This window comes from Crocuta crocuta, unplaced genomic scaffold, assembly GCF_008692635.1.
Source record: "Crocuta crocuta isolate KB4526 unplaced genomic scaffold, BGI_CrCroc_1.0 scaffold99, whole genome shotgun sequence".
Classification (NCBI taxonomy): domain Eukaryota; kingdom Metazoa; phylum Chordata; class Mammalia; order Carnivora; family Hyaenidae; genus Crocuta; species Crocuta crocuta.
The window spans coordinates 2,783,041-2,804,578 of record NW_027551560.1 but is presented as its reverse complement, the minus strand read 5'-3'; the positions used below and the strand labels follow the sequence as shown (position 1 = coordinate 2,804,578).

The following is a 21,538-nucleotide window of genomic DNA, read 5'->3' as shown; positions in this document are numbered from 1 at the left end:
TTTGCCTAATATAGAGATTGTCCTATAAGAGACAAAAGATAGAAGAAGATAATATCATCTAATCCTTTTATCTATGAGGCCAGGAGATGAACACATCCAGAAAAAAATTCCAAATGATTCATGGGAGTTGGTCGATGAGCGGGGAACACAAATTTTTAAAAATATCATTAAGCAAAAACTTTACCTCATGCAGAAGAACATAACTGGGGCTTTGTTTTTAGTTTTTATTTTCACCAGATTGGTACATTCTCGAAGAACTGATCTCAAGTCTTCTCTGCGCAGAGAATATTTTTATTTGATTCAGTGGAACCGGAAAGTGAACTTAGAATTTTAAAGCCAAAGGGGATTTTGATGTCATCTGACATGAACACCGTCTTCATTTCACAATTTGAGATCCACATTCTGAGGCCCACGGAGGTTCAGGTTTGCCCAGAGGACATGCGGATCACATGGGTGGTACTTAATGCACAGAAATCCCCTTACTTAGGACACTTCTGGTTCAAGTAACTGCAGGTAGTTGACTTCATTAAATAACGGCAGTATTATATTTGTTAGCAGACCACTTTGTTTCTCATTTGAAAGGGTTTTGAGGCATACACTTTTGAGGAATGAGGAATCTAGAGCACGGGGCTGAAATGGACCACCATGTTCCTCTACATTCCATCAGGAGAATTTGAGGATGTACTGTGTGTTCTAGACTGAAAGTGCACCCAGGGAAGGCTGTCATAGCCAACTGTGTCCTTGGGTGAATGTTCTCTCTACTGCAAAGTTGGTGAGTTTTGCTGAGACTCTGGGGAACAGTGACACAGTCATCTGGTAAAAAGTTTAATCAAACATTCTCTGGGTTTCCCTGATCTGCTTACCATTTCCCCCTTTTCTCTTAACTACTGCCACTTCATTATTTACAGTCAGTTGTGCTTCAAAGCTGTGAACATTTGGGCATTCTCCTCTCTATGACATGGAGAAATCATTGAGCATGGTCCTTGTGCTATTTAAATAATTATGTCATAAGCATAATGAGATACTAAGCTTTAGTCTTTTTAGAATAGCCCATGCACATATAATCAATGCCTTTGAAGGCCCTGATGAAGTTTAGCAAGTTTGAAAGATGCAAGGAGGGTGTAGAATGAGGGCCTGTTGGAGGGCATTGGGTGAGTCTGAACCATAGTTGATTCTGGAAGCAGAGTGTTTCATAAATTTCTCCCTCTGCAACACTTCTGTTCTTATTCTTTTTGTTTGGTCTAAAATAATTTACAGAAATGGGAATGTGGTACCTGATTTTAATTGTCAGAATAAAAACTTTGGAATCTTGAGTTATAAAGGTTTTTACAAATTATTTATAGCACACTCATTCTTAAAAAAAACAAATCTCCCAAACTAAATCAAATCAAAGTTCATCGTATCAGTATGAATTTATTCCTAGAACTTCAACTTGGTAACATTTATGCATTGTAAATCAAACAACAAAAGCATATTAAAGTTTTCCTGTTGCCCAATGTGTTAGAATTATGTGTGAGTATGTTGGTTTTCATCAGTTTTTATTAACAGTTATAATGCACTTAGTATTAATAGTAATATTCATGGTTATAATACACAGAAGAAGATGGCATCTAAATCAGAAATCAGTTGTTTATATAACCAATCACTAAGACCCCTCCACAAAACACTGAGTTGCACAGAACACAATTTATGAAACACTGACTCCTTTCTACAGTGTCTTTGAAAGCAGAAATCCTATGCTTGGAGACTTTCACCAGTGACAAGAAGCTCATCTCTTGGAAAGGCAGCCTCTATCACATCTCTTATCCTAGGGGAGTTCTTCTTCACATTGTGCCAGATGTGTTTCATGAAAGTCCTACCACATGGTCCCAGTTCTGGCTTCTGGCACCAGTGCCCTCATCTGCATGGTGGAAGACAGCTCATGTGTTCACAGCTAGGTCTTCCTCCCTCTTGCCCCAGTGCTCCCAAGTTCTCTATTCATTCCTCCTATGTCATGGTCCCAGACTTTTTGATCACTTGCCTCTGAGTGTTCTCTTGCTCATTAGAGACATCTTTGAAATATAGATGGCTTAAAATTACTTCAAACTCAACATGCACCAAACCAAATCCTTGCTGTCTCCTCAGCCCTTTCCAAAACCAGGCCAGTGAATGATACCACTGTCTGTCCAATGCTGCAAGTCAGAAATCTATATCACATCCTGATTTCCTCTACTCTGCACTTTCCATACCGAATCCACCACTAGGTCCTGCAATTTTGCCTCCTGAATAATTTAAAACTCTGTTCACCTTGGCTCTGTTTCCACTGCCACCACCCTTGACTGCCACACAGTCCTGAACTTCTGCAAGAGCCCCTTAGCCCATCAGCTTTTAGCTATTCTGGCTCTCTGAAATTGCTCCATCTCACATCTTGCTTCAAACTCTTAGCAGCATCCCACTGTTTTGGAATAATGAAAAGTCCTTCATATGGCTGAGAAGGTCCTATGTGACTTAGTTCCTTTCTGCTTCTCCAGGTGGGTTTTGCATCTTATGCTCTGTGCCCAGCACACTGGCCCACCTTTACCATGCTCTGTTTCTCCTGCCATGCAGCCTTCCTACCTGTGGCTACCTCTGCCTGGAGTGTAAAGTTCTCCTTTTATTTGCCCATGAGACCAAGTTGTGGGACTCAGCTTAAAGATTCCTTACCTCTATCTTCCCAGAACTCTTATCCCAAGCCAGATTCCTTTATTCATAGGTTCTTACAGACCTCAGGACATCTCCCTTATGACACTTATTGCAGTTCTTATTTATATATATTGAGATGATCTAATCAATGCCTGGCTCTCCAAATGGATCGTTAGTTCCACTAGGCTAAGATGCATTTACCTTGGCATACTTTTTCCCTCCTAGTGAATACAGTAAGTCACTCAAAAAAATTTGTTGAGTGAACTGACTATGCAATTCCTATTTTGATTCTCTCTATTCCATCAAGGGAATTGATCTTAAATCTAAAATAGGAACAAATATGGTCAAGAGAAATCTGAAACTCAAAGGAGATGAGATAAATGGGAAGCTGAAGGTTGTTTTTAAAAGAACATCTGTCTTCAGACATTGTTAAGCAGTGTCCCAGCTTACTTCCCTTGGCAATATTAAGTCTGGCAGCCACACAGAAAATGGGAACTAGGGAAATAAAGGTGTGAAGATGATAAAGGCACATGGACAAAGGTTGACACGATTTTCCAAAAAGGTTAAAGAAGTAGGATTCCAGAAGCAACTGATAACTAAACATGACCTTTGTTCCAGACTGAATTTTAACAGCAACTAGTTAAAAGTGGTTTGAAAGCAACTGGAAAAGGAAAAGGTGATAACTGGGAGCAAGGACAGGTTCATTAAGATAAAGTCATAGCAAAAGATGATCCTGTTGGGCTGTGAGATGAGAGATTTCCATGCCCATGAAGTACACTCATCTCAACAAGACTCTTGGCAGAGTCTCTGGCAGTCTCCTTGAGAGGTAGAGACACATGAGCCAAACCCACAGCTTGTCAAACACCAGTGTGTGCATGCCCAGCTTAACACTGCCCTGCCCAGGGCTGATTCACTGTCATCCCATTTATTTCTGAGGTACTCTCTTTAAATGCTCATGTATAATTGTAATGATGATAGCTGACATGTAAAGTACACACTGTGAGGTAGGCATTGTTTAAAGTGATCTAATCCTTACACAAGCAATCTGAGAAGGCATTATCATGATTGGTTTTTAACAGTAGAAGAAATTGGGGATTACGATCTTAAGTGACTTATACAAGATCATGTAGTGAGTAAGTGGGTTCTGAAGCTGGAATTTGAAGTGAGGAGGTCTGGCTCTAGACTTAAGTTCTTTATACTACTTCCCAACTCATACTTCCATGGTTCACATGCTCTAAAATGCTCTTAGCCAGTAGGACTTTATCGTGCCTGGTGAATGAGCATTCTTGCATGGTTCTGCAATAGTCCAAGGTAGAATTTTACCTATAATGGATCCACCTGTAAGGGATTCATGGATATAATTCAGAGTTCTATAAACTTGAATCACGTCTAATATTCACTCACAAAATCCCGCACAGAAAGGTAGCACTTCCTTCAATTACTAACATGGACAACACACAACAGTAGTATAGCAGCATATGTGAAGTTGCCACCCGTAGAAATTGGATATTTTTATATAATATCTCAAAACATCCTTTATGTTCATCACCCTGAAATTATAGTGACTATTAGACCTGCCACCAGATCTCATTATTTACTGTTTTAACAAAAAGGCATGCATTATAATATCATACTATGTACATGTTATAACTGTACCGCAATGTAACTGTGTTCCTTTGTAACTCTTCACATTTTATGTTATGCATTTAAAGTCTTATTTGGAGAAGGTGTTTCTGGGCTTCATCAGACTTCTGGAGGGCAGAGCCCGGTCCTGTGCCATCCAAGTTGATTTTATGCCACAGTGTGTGTGGTTTATGCCACGATGGCTCCCATTTGTGACATGTGTTTCCTGCCCAGGCAAATAGTTATGACTCATAATGGCTGACAAGAGGGAAACAAGTGATAGTTGTGGAGCAACCACAGAGAGACAAAGGAAACATAGAAATGAAAATGTGCTTTCTATGGTAGCAGCTACCACTGCCTTTAAGGGCATAGTAGTAGGAGCACAGAGTTCAGATCAGCAGGCAGTAGGGATCAAGGGAAATCCTTTGACATTTTCAAAGACTTCATAAACATCACTCTAGCCTGGGAGGGTTTGGCCAATGGTGTATGAAGAGTGGCTATAAAAATACTCATGGAAGGTAGGTCATAAATTCAGGAGACATGAAAGGAAGGAAATGTGATGGTCAATGTATATGCCCAAAGGCAGCACCCTGAGACTCTCCCAATAAGATGGAAGTGAGTGAAACAGTGCTCACATTTCTAGGAACTCATCCCAGATTCAAGGATGTTTATCTAAGACAGCATTCCCCCACACATGGAAGGTAGAGCCCAGCATATGCCACAGGATTTGGCTTTGTATATTTTCTACTTTTCATAGTGGCTTCATTACAGCACTAAGTAGCAGACAGCCTTCTTTACCATTTTACTAAGATGGGAAGTAAGGTTCAGAGAAGTATAATGAGCTGTTCAAAGTCACACACTGCACACATATTGCAGGTGAGAATAGATCAAGGTCTGCTGTCTGTTGGTTCCATGTTCCTTCACATATTAGCCAGATTTGGGATCTGGGAAGATTCCAGGATCCCTCCTTAAGAAGGTCATATTTTTTTTTTCTGAAGCCCCTTCCCAATCTACAAGGCTATGGTTCAGAAATTTAAAGCATCCCTTCTCCTCCTCCAGCCAAAAAGCTTTAGGCCTTTGTCCTCCACTACAAGCCACTGTCCCAGATGAATCCGTAATGACCACTATCAGCACAGCTCTGAGTATCTACCAGGTGATACTTCTCCAATTGCAGGGAGAAGACAGAGGAGCCAGAGGGCATCAGGGAGGTGCAGAGTGAGGAGAGTATGGTATTTCCTTTGAGAAGAGGGGTTCAGATGCCAGCTTTGCACCAGGGTGAGCTGTGGCATCTCAAGAAAGTGACTTCACCTCTCCAAATATGACTCTCCTCATCTGTATTGTTAACGATGGGTGAGAAGGTTACATGTCAAGCTGAGAGATAAAAGGAGGCCAATGAATGTTAGTCTCCCTTATAAGACCCAACATCAACCCTTTAAGACATCAACAAGAGTCTTTTAAGGTCACAATCCTTTCCTACAAGGAAGCCTGAAAAGTTTTCCGGGAGAAATTCACCTCTGCCCTTAAAGACCTGGGAAGAATTCAAGTCTCTCTGGTTGACAAAAGAAAACATGCAAATACTTGACTTCACTCACTCTGCAGTTTTCACTGTGGGGTAAATGTTCCTTCTCTGCCCTTTTGGTTGTGCATCAATCCCTCTACACCCTTGCGAAACCCAGGAAGTTTTATCTGCCGTATGCACAAGCGAGGCATGAGCCCTGAGTCCTCAGCCTCTGCAGCTGCTTCCCCGTCATCAGCAACATGTGAATGAACCAAATTATCTCCAGAGCTGAGGGCGTGGGCCACAGAGCCAGGCTCCGCCGTCAAAGGAGCCCAGCGTCATGTTCTCCACCCCCTTAGGAGATGGCTGATGCTGTCGTAGGGCTGTGAGGGAGGAAGCCAGCCTGGAAATGCCATGTAGGGAAGAAACTGTTCCATTTCAGTGTTAGGATTCTAAAATAGCTGCTAATAAAAAGCCTTCATACTGTGACACTTCAATACAGACACCCACAAGGATACCTTAACAAGCTGTTTGACTCCTTACAAGCCTTTTCTTGCTGTAGGGCCCCCACCAGTCACCCACACAGATATACAACCATGCAGTGACAGCGAAGGCCAGCAGGGGTCTGCCTAGACTGCAGACCAGCCTGGGCAACCCAGCTCCTTGCAGGAGGAAGGCATTGCTGCTCCAATGTTGGCTTGTCCAGGAACACGTCACATCCCTTTGAACCTCCTGCTTATACTGTCTTTTTAAAAATTCTTTCCTCATGTTGTCTTTGGCAAAACTTACCTGGAGAATGAGCCAAGCTCACCTCCTAGGATGAAGGGGGATGGAGGGTGGAATCTTCAAATAATATTTCCTTTACCAGCTCAGAGATGTCTTGGTTCAAAGAATCTAGACTCTGAGGATAAGAATAGTAGGGCATGATTGTATGATAGTAATTAACATTTAGAGTTTCTCCCATTGGAAGCCCTAAGAATCCATTAATTACCATAATACCATCTCCATCAGGAAACTAATGGGTCAAGTGTGAGAAAATTTTTAATAGCACCTCTTCTACTTTTGAAGCTTGATAATTAAGATCTATTATAATGTTACCACTTGATTCTTAGCATAGATGAGACCCTATTATGCCCTTAGCTACTTTCTGAAAATGCTGCTGATTAGGACGAGTGCAATTCTTAAGCTTAGCTACATATCAACCTTTCCTAAAAAGCTTATTAAAACTTTAAAAAAATGTCAGTTCTCATCCCCCTGCTTCCAGATGCTGAATTAGTATGTCTAAGGTGAGGTTCAATAATCAAGTTTTGACAAAAGTCCTTTGAGCTATTGAGATGTGTGATCAAGCTCAGGAACCTGTAAGTGGGGAGCTCTTTGAGATAACACTGCTAGGCCTAAATTAGCATGAAAAGAATTTGTCTTACAGTCAGATATCACAAATAACTGTGTGTTTAAAAATTCTCTTAGTGGAGCACAAATTAGGATGTGTTTTGACTGGAAAGAAGAGTTTCTCAGCTTCTAAGTCTGTACTAAGTTCTTATGACCAATAAAATGTGGCAAGAGAAGCTGCCACAACTCTGTAGAGAGATCAATGCTTTTATTTTTAAGGACTTCATATGTATTCAATAATAGGTTAGGTGGTCATAACAATCTCAGAGAGTTTTATAATTTTTCCTACCTGGACAAATAGACCAAGCAGAAATGGGAACTAACTACGGGAAGGCAGAATTTGTTTCTAATGTTTGTTTGTTTATTGAGAGAGAAAGAGTGTTAATGGGGGAGGGACAAGGAGAGAGGGAGAGAGAGAGAGAGAGAATCCCAAGCAATCTCTACACTGTCAGCACAGAGCCCGACACAGGGCTCCATCCCACGACTGGGAGATCATGACCTGAGCTGAAATCAAGAGTTGGACACTCAACTGACTGAGACACTCAGGTCCCCCTGGAGGGCAGAATTCTAAGAAAGTTTTACAGAGTGCTAAGAGAGGAAGTCAAGTCATACTTGGATTTAGGAGCTATTTCTGTCCTAAAGCCCCACCATGATGGATAGCATTTTTACTTTCACACTTCAAGAAGAATATCATACTATCTTTCTCGGAACCTCCATTTAAGCAGTTATAATCACTAAGACCCTAATAAGTGCCTCATACTGTGCAAAACATTATGGAGGTCAAAAGGAAAAGATATGCATCCTGCCCAAGAATCACATGTAATCAGATCACCTAGTCTTGGTAATAACTGTGGTCACATGCAGTAGTCTTTAAATTCCCACCCCACCCCACCTGCCGTTCTTTCTTTAAGATCCAGGTCAAATCTTGCTTCCTCCAGGGAACTTTCTAGATTTCATCCCACATCCCAATAAAAATCAATTTATCTCTACTCATAACATGTATCACACTGTGTACCGTCAGAGTGATTCATGTATGTGTTTTCTCCCCAGGAGGCTTGTGATCTTCTTTAGAGAGCAGAACATGTCTCACTCAGTATCTACAAACTGAAGAGGCATGGCTAAGAACAATATATGCACTACCATCTTGGACTAATTCAGTCATTTATCCATCCAAGGTGTTCTGTCCCTGACCAGAGGACAAAGACTGTGGGAAAATGTAAACAGTGTGGAACATTATTAATATTTCAGCCCACATATTTTTTCCCCAAAGCCTTCTTGAACCAATTCACAATTTGAGCCCAGGGAATCTCTCTGAGGTAACAGGAGGCTAAGATAATTTCCTCTTGCTCAATACTCACTGGAGATGGGGGAAAATCTACTCTTTTACTTAAGTAATAATCTTGTGTAGGCAGGAAAACTTAAATTGTAGATGAAGTATTATGTAAATGTAAGCTATTTAATTAAAAAGGAAAACAAAAAACCTTTACAGAAAGTAGCTGTTCTAAAGAGGTGAGAGAACTTGTTTTCTTTACTGCAGCTTATAAGTCATTCACTAATACATTTTTGGAATGACATACTCATCATCAAGAGAGATGGCAACTGTCTTCTACTGCAAGGCAAGATGGAGTAACAGAAAAGAGATTTACCTTCTCAGGCAAAATAAGTAAAAAATGGTTTAAATGCATATGAAATAATTATTTTCAAGACACTAGATAGCAGACAATGAAGGACAATGATCCATGAGAGATGAGAAACAAGTGTGATGAATCTTATGATTGTTAAGCTTAATTTATTGAAAGAGACAGATGTGGGGAAATCCAGATGGAGCTCAGCGGGCTCTCTAAGTTGAGGAGTTGGTAGCTGGGAGTCTGGGGAGCTCAAGGCAGATAAAGTGGAAAGAACAGAATTCTGGGAAAGGGAGAGCCGTACACAAAGAGAACTCTGAAGCCCTGCAGAGGGTGCCCCTTGAATATTCAGCTGAGAACTGAACAGTGTATGCATGTGCAGACACTATAAATGGCTGGGAAAGAATTACCCCAGAGGATCAGTGGAAGCAGTCTCTGGTGCTCACACAGGGTCAGAAACAGTGTTGATTCCTATGAAGAGAGTGAAAATTTCATGATTCATGAGGATTCAGGTAGAGTACCAGTAGATCTTGTCTCAGTAGTAAGGAATTATTAGCTCTAATGTAAGCACTGATCTAATCCTGCCTAATCTTAATAGCAACACACAAAGAAATCAAACTGTTTCAAGGCAATATAACCACATTCCAGAACAAATATTTATAGGAATGCAAAAATATCCAGCACCAAACAAGAACACATTCACAATGTCTGGCATCCAAACTGAAATTACCAGGCAAAGGGAGCAGAAAAATATGACCCATCATTAGGAGAGAAATCAGTCAGTAGAAATTGATCCAGGATGGGCACATACAGGTTAGCACCGCAAACAAGTATATTGAAACATTATTATAAATGTACTACACATGTTTAAAAAATTAACTAGAGACATGGAATATATAAGTAAAGCCATACTGAACTTCTGAAATGAAAGCTATAATGCATGATATGAAAAATACATTGTTTGGGAAGAATGGAAAAATAGACATTGAGGAAGAAAAGATTATGGATCTTGAAGATACAGTAATAGAAAATACTGAGAATGAAACACACAGAGAAAAGAGAATCCAAAAACAGGAAAGATTTTAGCGAACCATGAGACAATTCTAAATGGCTTAGTATAAGTCAAATTGGAGTCCCTAGGTGGTAAATAAGAGAAAGAGAAGAAATATTTGAACAAATAATGGTCAAATAATTCCCAAATTGATGGCGATTATAAGCCCATAAGCCCAAGTTAACCAAATCATCCAAGCATAAGAACACGAATAAAACCATACGAAGACACATTATAATCAGATGTCTCTAGACAAGCAATAAAGAGATCATTTTAAAAGAAGCCAGAAAAAAAAGTAACACTGCATACAAAAGAACAAAAATCTTCCCCTGAGAAATTCCAGTAGTTTTATTTTTTAGCTGAATATGTGCCACTTCAATTTTTTGTTCTCAACCACCTTTAAAGGTAGGAACTCATTGCAAATAAATAAAAAGAGGCTATGAGTATGCATAAGGTGAGCATGACATAATTTTCTTTACTCTTCCCAAAGCCATTCACTTTTGCTTCCTTTCATTTCATAGTAGAATCCCAGTTTTGTGTAGGTTTTCAGTAACATTGATCTCTGCAAGTTTCTTCAGCACTTAGTCTTTTTTTAAGTTTATTTATTTATTTATTTTGAGAGAGAGAGAAAGAAGGAGAGAGAGAGAGAGAGCAACTGAGCAGAAGGGGCAGAGAGAGATGCAGAGAGAGAGAATACCAAACAGGCCCCATGCTATCAAGAACAGAGCCAGACATGGGGCTTGAACTTAAGATCCATGAGATCATGACCTGAGCCAAAACCAAGAGTTGAATGCTTAACTGAGCTACCCAGGCACCCCACTTTCTGTTCAGCCCTTAGTCTTGCACCACCTGTGACCAATGAAGTCACAATGTGGAAGCGTTTGTGGAGGGGATGTTCTGGGAAAGACTTACTTTCTGGTGAGAAGAATGTTTACAAGGAGAAATTATCTGCTCCCTGAAGCCTCTCTGTCTCCTTTCTCCACTAAGTGAAGTTTTGATGTGTGTGGAGTAGCTGCTGCCACCTTGCATCCATAAGGAAAAGACCAAGGAAATAGCAGGTGCCCATCCTCAACTCTTGCATTGGGCGGCCTGTGAACCAATCAGAAGCTGCCCACATGTGAACTTTTTGTCACGTTAATGAAAACAACTCCCTATCTCCTTTGGCCACTGTTAGCAGCATATTGCTACCTTCCTCTAAATTCATTCTTCACTGATAGAAACCTAAGATTAGAAAAGAGAAATCAGATTTGAATCCTTGCCTTTAGGACCTCAGTCCAATTTTCTTTCCTTTACACCCCTGCTAACTCTTCATTGCCAGCTTTTTAAGGGGCTCTGGTGTGAGTAATGAAAAAACATGGGGTGTCACAGGTGTCAAAACCTGAAGCCTGCTGCTTCAAAAAAGGGGGACAAGGAGAAGAAAGCACCTGATAAAGATGCCTCACAGCACTTTGAGGAAAAAGAATCCAGCTGGTCCATTCACGCCAAAGAGCTATTGGCCTCCCTTCATTTTCACAGCACCTGACAGAGTATTTAATTTCTGCAGGTAGCACTTCTATGTACAAAGTGGACAGGCTAGTGATCCCAGGAGTAAAGGACTCAGGAAACTAAAAACAAAAACAAAAACAAAAAACAAGGGAGATTTATTCCATGTCCTGCTAACAGTCTTCACCAGTCTTCACTGAAAAATGAACAGGACCAGGGACCTGGAAAGAACTTGCAGGCCAACTCTTCTATGCTGGCCTCAGCCACTTTCCATATCTTCTTCCAAGGTTCCATGGCATAGTGACTTATTAAAGGCTGTGAGGAGATCTGGTGCAAGGAAAATGATTGCTTACCTTAGTGCTCATGGATAGCTTTTCCTTGTGAACAGCCCCTGACAGCTCATGGACCCAGTTTAAGAGCTGCTGTTCTACTATAGGATTTGGGGATCTTTTGGGCAGATCTATTTTCATAAGCTGACAAAATGCAATATGACATGTTTCTTTCTGGCATAAAAACTCTCAGTGGCTCCCTGCTGCCAAAAGGACCAAGTCCAAAGACTTTGGCATGGCGAGCAGGTCTCTGCGAAATCTGATAATAGTCTCAATAGCCTACTTTGTTAGCCTGCATGGAAAGGTTACATGCAAAAGAACTCCCATTCCCTGGCCACACACCATGATGTCTACACCACCATCTCCTTTCATTGCTCCCTGCTATGCCAACAAGGCTTCCCTCCCCACCTGGCATGGGTCCTCTTGCCGGAAGAACAATTTAGGGTTCATATCTTACATACCAGCTCAAATGTCACACCTCTGCAAACCCTACTCTGATTCCCAAAGTAGGCTGCTGGCTTCCTCTTTCATGTACATGTCTCTTGTACAGCATTTATCACATAATCGCAGCTCTAAGATCTCCTCTGAGTCACAGCCCATGTTTCTTTTTTATCTGGATGCCTTTAGTATCTAGTAAAGCATCTAGCACATAGTAGATGCTTCATACATGTGTGTCGAAAAAAATGAATGAGTGAATGAATGAATGAATGAATGAAATGACACTCACTCATCCTCTTGCAACACCAAAGCATATGTAAAAGGCTCTTAGGAAGGTTTGAATACAAATTAAGCCAATTTAGAATCTTGAGATAATTTATGCAAATCTAGTTTAATATAGAATTAGTCTGAACTCAGTGTTCTGATTTCTCCCCGGCAGACAGGTTCCTTTGAACTGCGCTCTCTCTGAGTGTGGTGCGAAGCATAAATTGAAGATGATTTCACAAAATAAACAAGCTCTTATGTTTCTGGGTCCACTTTAATCAAAAGAAGTCAAATGGGAAGGTCTATAAGTGGTCCTGTGGAAGTTGAGTAATTATGTATTATATATTAAGGGGGAAATTAAGGAAATGATGTATTCAAAAAGGAGTTAATGACATGGAGGACACTCCTCTATCAAGAAGGGACTGTGTTGCCTCTTAAAATGAACAATATGCCTGAGCTCAAACATTCTAGAAGGAGTATACCAGAGGAGATTGTTTTTACTATAGTATAACAAATAAGTGTTAGCGCTGGGATCCCTACTGAAAACAAAATGGTCAGAGATAAGGGCATCCCTATATCCCTACCTGTACTTCCTGAAGCCAGTGTTCCCAGCCTCAGGGCCAGGCCCATCTGTAAATCTGAGTATCTTCTTTATTTTACAGGGCTAAAAAGTCGCACTCATAAAAGGCTTTTCCTGATGTGCATCCTGTTCAACAATCATGCATTGACCACCTAATATGTGCTGTACCCAGTGGCAGTCTCTGCAGTTACAAAGATGGGTAGGACTTGTCCTCTCCCTGCTCCCATATTAGTGAGAAGACATCTATGAACATATTTCCATGATGCGATGTGTTCTATGCTGTAGTATTTATTTATATATTAGTGAGAATGCATTTGTTAGTGAGATACATTTTTTAAAAACTTGAGTGTAGTTGACATACATTTCAGGTGTACATAGCATAATGTATAATATTGTCAAATCACTAGACTGTAATATTTATTTATATGAAGTGTTGATGTACCATGGATTTGTGAGCAATTATTCTGTTTGGAAGAAGTCAGGAAGGAGGTGAAACAGGGATTGCTTCTTAAGAATAGGCAGGTAGGTCACATGGGTGGTTCAGTCGGTTGAGCGTCTGACTCTTGATATCAGCTCAGGTCATGATCTCATGGTTCCTAAGATCAAGCCCTGCATTGGGCTTCACCTTAACAGTGCAGATCCTGCTTTGGATTCTCTCTCTCCTCTCTCTTTCTGCCCCTCCCCTGCTCACGTGTTTTCTCTCTCTCTCAAAATAAAAAATAAATTAAAAAAAAAGAATTAGCAGGCACTTACTAGAGAAATTCAGTACTGTTCTTCATAAAGGGAATGACATTGGCATTTTACACTTTAACCAGTAAAAACACTTGTGGAATGAATCAAGATTGATCTATCAATCTATAGATCAGTCTATCAATTGATCTATCTAGAAACAATCATATTATACAACAATATTCCTTAAAAAATAAACACATTCTTCTCAACACCAAGGTATGAGACTCTTGATTGTTTCCTACATGTTTGTCTAAGTTGTCAGCATAGAGCCCAATGCGGGGCTCAAACTCACAAACTATGAGAACATGGCCGGAGCCAAAGTGAGACGCTTGACCAATTGAGCCACCCAGGCACCCCTATCTGGTTCTTAAGTTACATAAACCTTCCCCTCACCTCTGTGGTTCAGGACTTTAAACCCCAGTTGGGACTGAAGTTCAAATCAGCTCTTCTTGCTACTTGTTACATCTTCTGACTTCAGTACAATCCATCTTCTTTTCTTTCTGCAGTTAATAAACTGGTATTTAACACCTAAAGATGATTTCTTAGACGTTGTTGCTGGTATCACTTTAATACTTTACAATTCTGACTATGGCCTTGCTTCACCAATGTATACTCCTTTGCTTTTTTAAACATCCACCATAAATTAATTTGCCTATTTTGCTTCATTCTTTTTTCTCCTTAAGTGGACAGTGAATTAAAGGATAGTGTTTCTTACTACCTCAACATAAAACTAAACCCCAAAGGAGAAGAGGACTTAAAAGCTAGGATTTCAGATCTTTAGGGATCTCTACTCACCAAGAGATCACATTCATTTTAAGCACATGTTGGACCCAAAGGGTGAAAATCACCAAGGTGCACACTAGAAAAATTTCAGTGGATCTTCTGTGGCTCAGTAATGACCAGGTAGAGTGAACTCCTAGGTATCCAAAAGGCAGAATATTGCAGAAATCTGGTTCAGATGTTTCCTAAATACTAGGTTTTGCCAGTGGAGGCAAGGAATTAAAACCAAGCAAAAGACTGGTACTGCAGGGCTGCTAATTAAAACAATTCAGAGGACATAAATGCTAGAGTAATTTTGAACTCGCCATATCAGGCTGGTTTCAATGCAAATGTACTGTTCCGATTTCTCCCTTCATTGGGAGGATATAATTAGCTCAGCTGCAACAGGGTGGAAGCCTTGAGACAGCCATTTCCTGGGGCAGCCAGCTCCCTCATGATGGAGGAACAGCTGTCACATGTCTCTCCTGCCACGGACTGCATGGAGCTGTGGCTATCCTACAAGGCTGCTCACAAGCCACCACAAGAAGGCTCAGGTTGCCAGGGGGACTGGCTCTTGCTTAAAGATAAGGGACATGTGGCTCTTCAACCTAGTTGACTCCAGCACTAATCACCATTCTTCCAGAGAAGATAGCCATGGCTGACACAAAAATCCTTCCCCATTGTTGTGGAGGAAGAGATGACAGCCCACACCAGGTACAGCAGTTCCTCAACTTGGAGTCTGATGCAGGTTTTGGAAGAAGATAGGAAGTAAATAATGAAGAGAAACACACTTCAGGTGCTGGCCCAGGAGAAACCCAAGCTCTAAAAAAAGCACATTCCCCAGCTACAGTGACAGAGACGATGAAAAGGCATCATGTTGGGAAGGGAATGAATGCAAGGCTTAGGAATGATCCAACTGGTGGAAATCAAGAGGGCTCTGGGAAACAGCTATTGCAAGATGGCTCTGGAGCTCACGTGCAGAAACAGAAGCAGCTTCTGCTTGCTTTGACAACCTTGACAGAACAAACCCCACTGATTTGCTTTTGACATTTTAGTAAGCAAAAATATTCTACAAATGAGCCCCAGAATCATAAATACTTTCATGGAAACAAAAGGTGAACAAGCATTTATTTTCCTAGGCTACTATCAAAATTGTCAGGTCTTATATCTATCGTCCACTTTCTTACCCCCTCCTACCCATTCTCACCTATAGCAAAGGCCAGTGTAAGTCTGGCTCTTCTTTCTCATCCTTTGTGGGAAGGACAAATAGCTAAGTGGACATATAGATCCTGCAGTCACTACTGAGTACTGATCATGGTGGGAGGGGTTGAAGAGGAAGCCATCAGCCTACTTTGAGAATCAGCCTACTTTGGGAGTGGGATTCATGGAGATGTGGTCATAATTTTACTAGTATTTTCCTTTTCAGACTTTTTTAAAAAAGAGATAAGATATAATTTATATACCATACTATTTACCTTACTAAAGTACACAATTCAATATGTTTATAAAGATACTAAATAACCACCACCACTATACACTTCTAGAACATTTTCATCACCACAAAAAGAAATTCCACATCTAGAGGAAGTCATTCCTCACTTTCTATTCTCTCAGCCATTGGAAACCACTAATCTACTTTATGTCTCTTTGGATTTGCCTCTTCTGGACATTTCCTATATATGGAATCACATATGTGACCTTTTGAGTCTGGCTTCCTTCATTTACTATAATGGTTGCATTAAGGTTCATCTGTGTTATAACTTGAATTAGTACTTCATTCCTTCTTCTTGGCCAATAATACACCATTGTATGGATCACCACATCCAATTTAGCCATTTATCAGTTGATGGGCACTTAAGTTGTCCCCACTTTTTACCTATTATAAATAATTAATTCTGCTATGAACCTTTATGTACACGTTTTTGTGTGAACATAAGATTTCAATTCCCTTAGTGCATACCTAGGAGTGGAATGATGAGCCTGTGTTGAACATTTTGAGACACTGCCAAACCATTTGCCCAGGCAGCTGCACCACTTTATATCCCTACCAGCAGTATGAGGACTCTGATTTCTGCACATTCCTGTTGACACTTGTTATTGTCTGTCTTTATTACAGCCATCCCAGTGAGTGTGAAGTGGTATCTCACTGGGGCTCTGATTTATATTTCCCCAGTGACTGATGATATTGAACATAGTTTCATGTACTTATCAGCCATTTGTATATCTCCTTTGGAGACCCCTCTACTTAAATATTTTGCCAATTTTTTAATTGGGGGCTTCATATCCTTACTATTAAGCATTTCTGTATTCTTCCTTTGATTTATTTTTTTAGAGATTGTAGAAGAGGACACTGGACTCCACCTGGCTCAGTCCTGGCTCAGACACTGGACTCTACCTGGCTCAGAATCCATGATTTTACCCATTTGGATCATGATAAAGTTGAAAGACATTTATTGGGTACTTACTTTGTGCCAAGCATTCTAAGAACTTTATTGATTTATTGCTAGTGAGAAAGCTGTTGCTTGGGCCACATGCTTCTCCCTGCGGCACTCATCAGATCAGCAAAAGCTTTTCTCTAGGGAAGCAGTCATGTGGGTCTTCATCTCTTGAGACCAAGAGATATCCTCCACCCCTACCTCCCACAAAAGAAGCAGAGCTAACAGTGGAGATGCATCCGTTGACAGGTAAAATCTCCTGGTATATTTTAGATACCGAGAACAGACTGGTCATCGCTAGACTCAGAACAGGTGCTTTGAAGCTCCATTTTGAGCGTTTGAGGTTAAGACCATACTCACATTTCCTACAAATACACCCAAGAGAATCCTTTTCAATTTGGTTTCCACTGTGGGCAGTGCTTCCCAAAGTGACCAAAGGAAGAAACCCCACAAAACAGTCTACAGAAGAATATGCAAGAAAGCAATGGAATTATTTTCTTAAACTACTTGTAGTGATGTTGGCTTAGCTAAATGAGAGACATGAGATGTGAGTAAGGCCACAGAGAGGGGCATAGGAAACAAAAAGAATGGGCTCCTCAAAAATAAATCATGAATGGATGAACAAAGGCAAGGAGAGGCATTCTCTCTACCAGTCCTACTTTATTATGAAAGCTAGTCGAGTTCTATGTTTTACCTTCTTAGGCTATGTACACACACCACATTTACTCCTCTTCCTTTCTATTCTCTTTCTCTGTCCTTGAAAATCAGGCAAAACCAACAGAAAAGCAAATTGAGGGTTCGAGGTGGTAGAACACCACTTTCAATATCATGACCTCAAGATTTCCAGAAATGGCCTTTTCCTCTCCTACTGAGATCCAAATCCACCTTGCCAAGGGGACGGATTCCAGGTAATCAGAGGATGTGAGTTGTTGTCTGTAACTCTAGCACTTGGTGCATCTAGAGTTGGAAACCAGCCAGGGTTGGGACTATTTAGTAGGAGGCAGAACAGAACCTCTTCCATCTCCCCAAAAAGGCCACCAGAGAATCCACTTTCCACCAAAATGGCTCTGGGTAGGAATGTCCAAGGTCTATCCTGCTCTGATTTATGTGAACAAGTTCATCTTTGGCCATATCTCAAAAAGAGCCTCCAGGAGTAATTTCACAGAATCAAATACAAACCTCAAGACCTTTAACCTCATGCCAACCAAGAATCCCCCCACGCCCTTGTCTTCCCTGGCAGAACCATTCATGGTGAGGGCTTTTCTCTTAGAAATATCACACACCACTCTGGGCAGCCATGAACCTACAGGATGGATTTTATGGGCTGAATTGTGTTCCCTCCAAATTTGAACCCCCAGTGCCTCTGAATATGGCTGTATTTGGAGATAGGGTCTTTGAAGAGGTGATTAAGTGAACATGCGGCTGTGGGCAGGGCCTTCATCTAATCTGAATGGTGTCCTTATAAGATGAGGAAATTTAGACACAGAGAGAGACACCAGGGATACACACAGCAAAAAGACCATATGAGGACACAGAGAAAGGCACTGTCTGCAAGCCAAAGGTGAAAGAAGCCCTGTCTTCACCTTGATCTTGGACTTTGAGGCTTCAGAGAAAATAAACACCTGTTGTTGAAGCCCCTTGTCTCTGGTAATGTGTCACAGCAGCCCCAGCAAATGGATACAAGGGCCTCCCAGGGAAAGAGGACCCTGGGGGGTCTTGGCAAGCGTGGCCACTCACCCTGTAGTAGTCAGTGCTGTACACATCCCGGGACATCCCGAAGTCCCCGATTTTCACCAGGAGGTTCTCACCGACCAGGCAGTTCCGGGTGGCCAGATCTCGGTGCACAAAGTGCTGGGACGCCAGGTAGACCATGCCCGCGGCTATCTGCTGGGCGATGTGCAGCATCTGGGACTGCGTCAGCTCTGTCGGCGGGTTGCCTTCGGCCATCAGCACGGCGTCAGGCCCGTGGGCCCTGCGGAGGACACGGAAGGCATTGCTGGAACCGCAGCTCTTTCCTCCAGGGTCCCTTTGCTACCATCAGCTGCTGGGGCTCTGGGATGCCTGACTTAGCTAAGGAGCAGGGGAAGATGCTTCACCCACAGGTGCACCCCGAAAGCCTTGAGAGCATTAAGGCTTCATTTTTCAGAGAATATAGACTTCTTGGGGCCATGTGAACCTGAATGGTACCCTCCTCAACACACACACAGCTATACGTTTTAGGGACTCCAGAGCTGGGCTGGGGCCAGGCACTGGCTAGAGCCCCTGACCCAGAGAAGCTGTGAAGCAAAAAAAATGAATAAAAATAAAAATAAACCAAAACCAAAGCATAAGGGGAGAGTTTGCCTCTCTCAGAGCGACAGATCATCGGGCCTCAGTGGGAACCCCAGCCCTCCCCTCCCAGCTATATGCTGCAGCCAAGTACTCCCCAACCCAGGCCAATCCCTCCAGAGTGAGTCACCATGGCCAGAGCTCTGCAGCGAGGGGGGGGGGGCACGGTTTCCAAGCTGCCCTCGCCTCCCTCAAGTGCAACTGAGCACAATGCCAGGGCACCTTCAGACATCATTCCCCGTGCAAAATCCCATCTCATTCTGCCCACCCCTACCCCCACCCCCAGCTCAGCATGTGCACTGGCCATCAAAGGGGAGAGATTTTTTGAATCACAACACATTGATTCATTTACTGGGCCGAGTTTTATCCTTTACAGGATGGTGAGGGTATGTGGGGGGTGGAGGATTGTATTTTGTATCTTCTTTTTCTTAGCTGTTTTGGGGTTTTTTGTTTGTTTGTTTGTTTGTTTGTTTTAGTTTATGTACTTATTTTGAGAGAGAGAGTGCAAGTGGGGAAGGGGCAGAGAGAGAATCCCAAGCAGGCTCCATGCTGTCAATGCAGAGCCTGATGCAGGGCTCCATCACTCGAACGCAGAAATCAAGAGTCAAATGCTCAACTGCCTGAGCCACCCAGGCGTCCCATATCTTCTTTTTGTTCTGTCTTATACACGGTCTTTTCCCAGCTGTGTGACAACTTAAGGCATCTAAACACTGGCATGTGATTCAGAGAGGGCAGTCCCTACTTCAGAATCCTGCCAAGACCAGTGTTGCTGCCCCTGATGGCCTGAGGGCTCTGTAGGACAAAGAGTAAAGGGTTCCTTTCTTCTAGAAGCTTCTGTGGAGGGGTTTCTCCTTCCCAGAGGCAAATAAGGGAGAAGATTTCCTTCAGGACAATTAGAAGCACTCAAAATAAATATAGAAGATTTTAAACAGATTTTAAAGTGGATAACCCAACCTGCAGAGTTCCAGAACCGTATGAGAATTTGCAAATGAAAGTGTCAGAATGATTCCAGAACTCTGCTCCCTCTGTCTCTCCATCCTGCCTAGCCTGCCTTGGTCAGATAGTCTCAAACTGTGGATGGCTGTCCCTCCTTCCTGACTCCAGCCCGTAGTGACTCCCTTTTTCTGAACTCCCAAATCTCTCACTCTTGTATTCTCTTAGAACAAGCACTAGAGGGGGGACTGGGTGGCTCAGTCAGCTAAGCATCCAACTTTGGCTCAGGTCATGGTCTCACAGTTCATGGGTTTGAGCCCTACATCGGGCTCTGTGCTGGGAACCTGGAGCCTGCCTCGGATTCTGTGTCTCCCTCTCTTTCTGCACCTTCCCTGCTCAAGCACTGTCTGTCTCTCCTTTTCTCAAAAATAAACATTAAAAATTTTTTAAAAAACAGAAAAACAAGCAAGCACCATACAAGGAGGAAGGGAGTTTTCCAGCACCAGGATCTAGGGAAGCCTTTGAATTTGTCCAGTCCATAATTTCCCCATCAGTCAAACATACAAACAGATATTAGGCTGGGTGATCCTGTAGGTCCGTTGTATCTCTAAATATCTGGGTTGAACTATTCTCAGGGAGGAGCTTCCTGTTTTTGTGCAAGGACATTCTGGTGCATGTAACCTCCACTCAGACCCAGCCCCTAGTGCCCCCTGTTGCACTGAGGAGCAGTGTGGGGAAATGCACTGGGGCTCTCTTCAGCTCAAAACCTCTGGGCAAGCTCAAGGTATCCAAATTGAATTTGAATCCCATCCTAGAACACTAGCTGTGACCTCAGGTGACCTGCAGAACTGCTCTGGACCATCTCTGCATTCTGTAAAGAGGGGGTACCCACCGCACCCTCCTAAGCTCACTAACATGGGCAGTAACTGAGAGCTTGCTTGGGCTTTCATGAAAAGCCAACACTAAAGATTGCTCCAACATCATTCTTCCCAGCACCCAAGGGGGCCGGGGAAAGAGGGGAAAGTGAGAATGTTTTCTCTTATTGCAGGAGACAAAGCCCTGATTGTGATTTAATACCAGCAGGGAGACCTAGAAGAACACATAAAGTATGAGAAATCCTGAAATATCCAGAGAATCTAGGCCAGGCTGGAATCCCCTTCATGGATTTAAATCAAAGAGTGAAATAATGTTGCCAATTTGCCAGAGCCTTCTTTTAGCCCCAGGAGTCTAGACCCCTCTAAGAATCTAGCCATTGCGAAGTCTCTGGAAAAGACAGTTGCCAGTGCCGTAGGCCACCTGTGCACAGAGCCCCAGGCTCCAGCCTTACCTGTTGAAGGCCCCAGAAAGCCCCGACTCCCCAGTGGCTTTGGCACTCTCTGCTACCATGTGCAGGCTCCAGTATGCTAAACCA

General features: G+C 42.2%; 1 protein-coding gene across 3 annotated transcripts in view; it reads right to left on the bottom strand.

The window, feature by feature from the left end:
* The window catches only part of NTRK2 (neurotrophic receptor tyrosine kinase 2), a 337,144-nt gene that overhangs the window by 44,537 nt on the left and 271,069 nt on the right, over positions 1–21,538 (bottom strand). For all 3 annotated transcript variants that reach the window (XM_077749483.1, XM_077749485.1, XM_077749484.1), the window contains one exon: positions 18,604–18,838. In XM_077749483.1, coding sequence (XP_077605609.1) covers positions 18,604–18,838 — 235 coding nt within the window. The remainder of the gene's footprint in view (positions 1–18,603; positions 18,839–21,538) is intronic.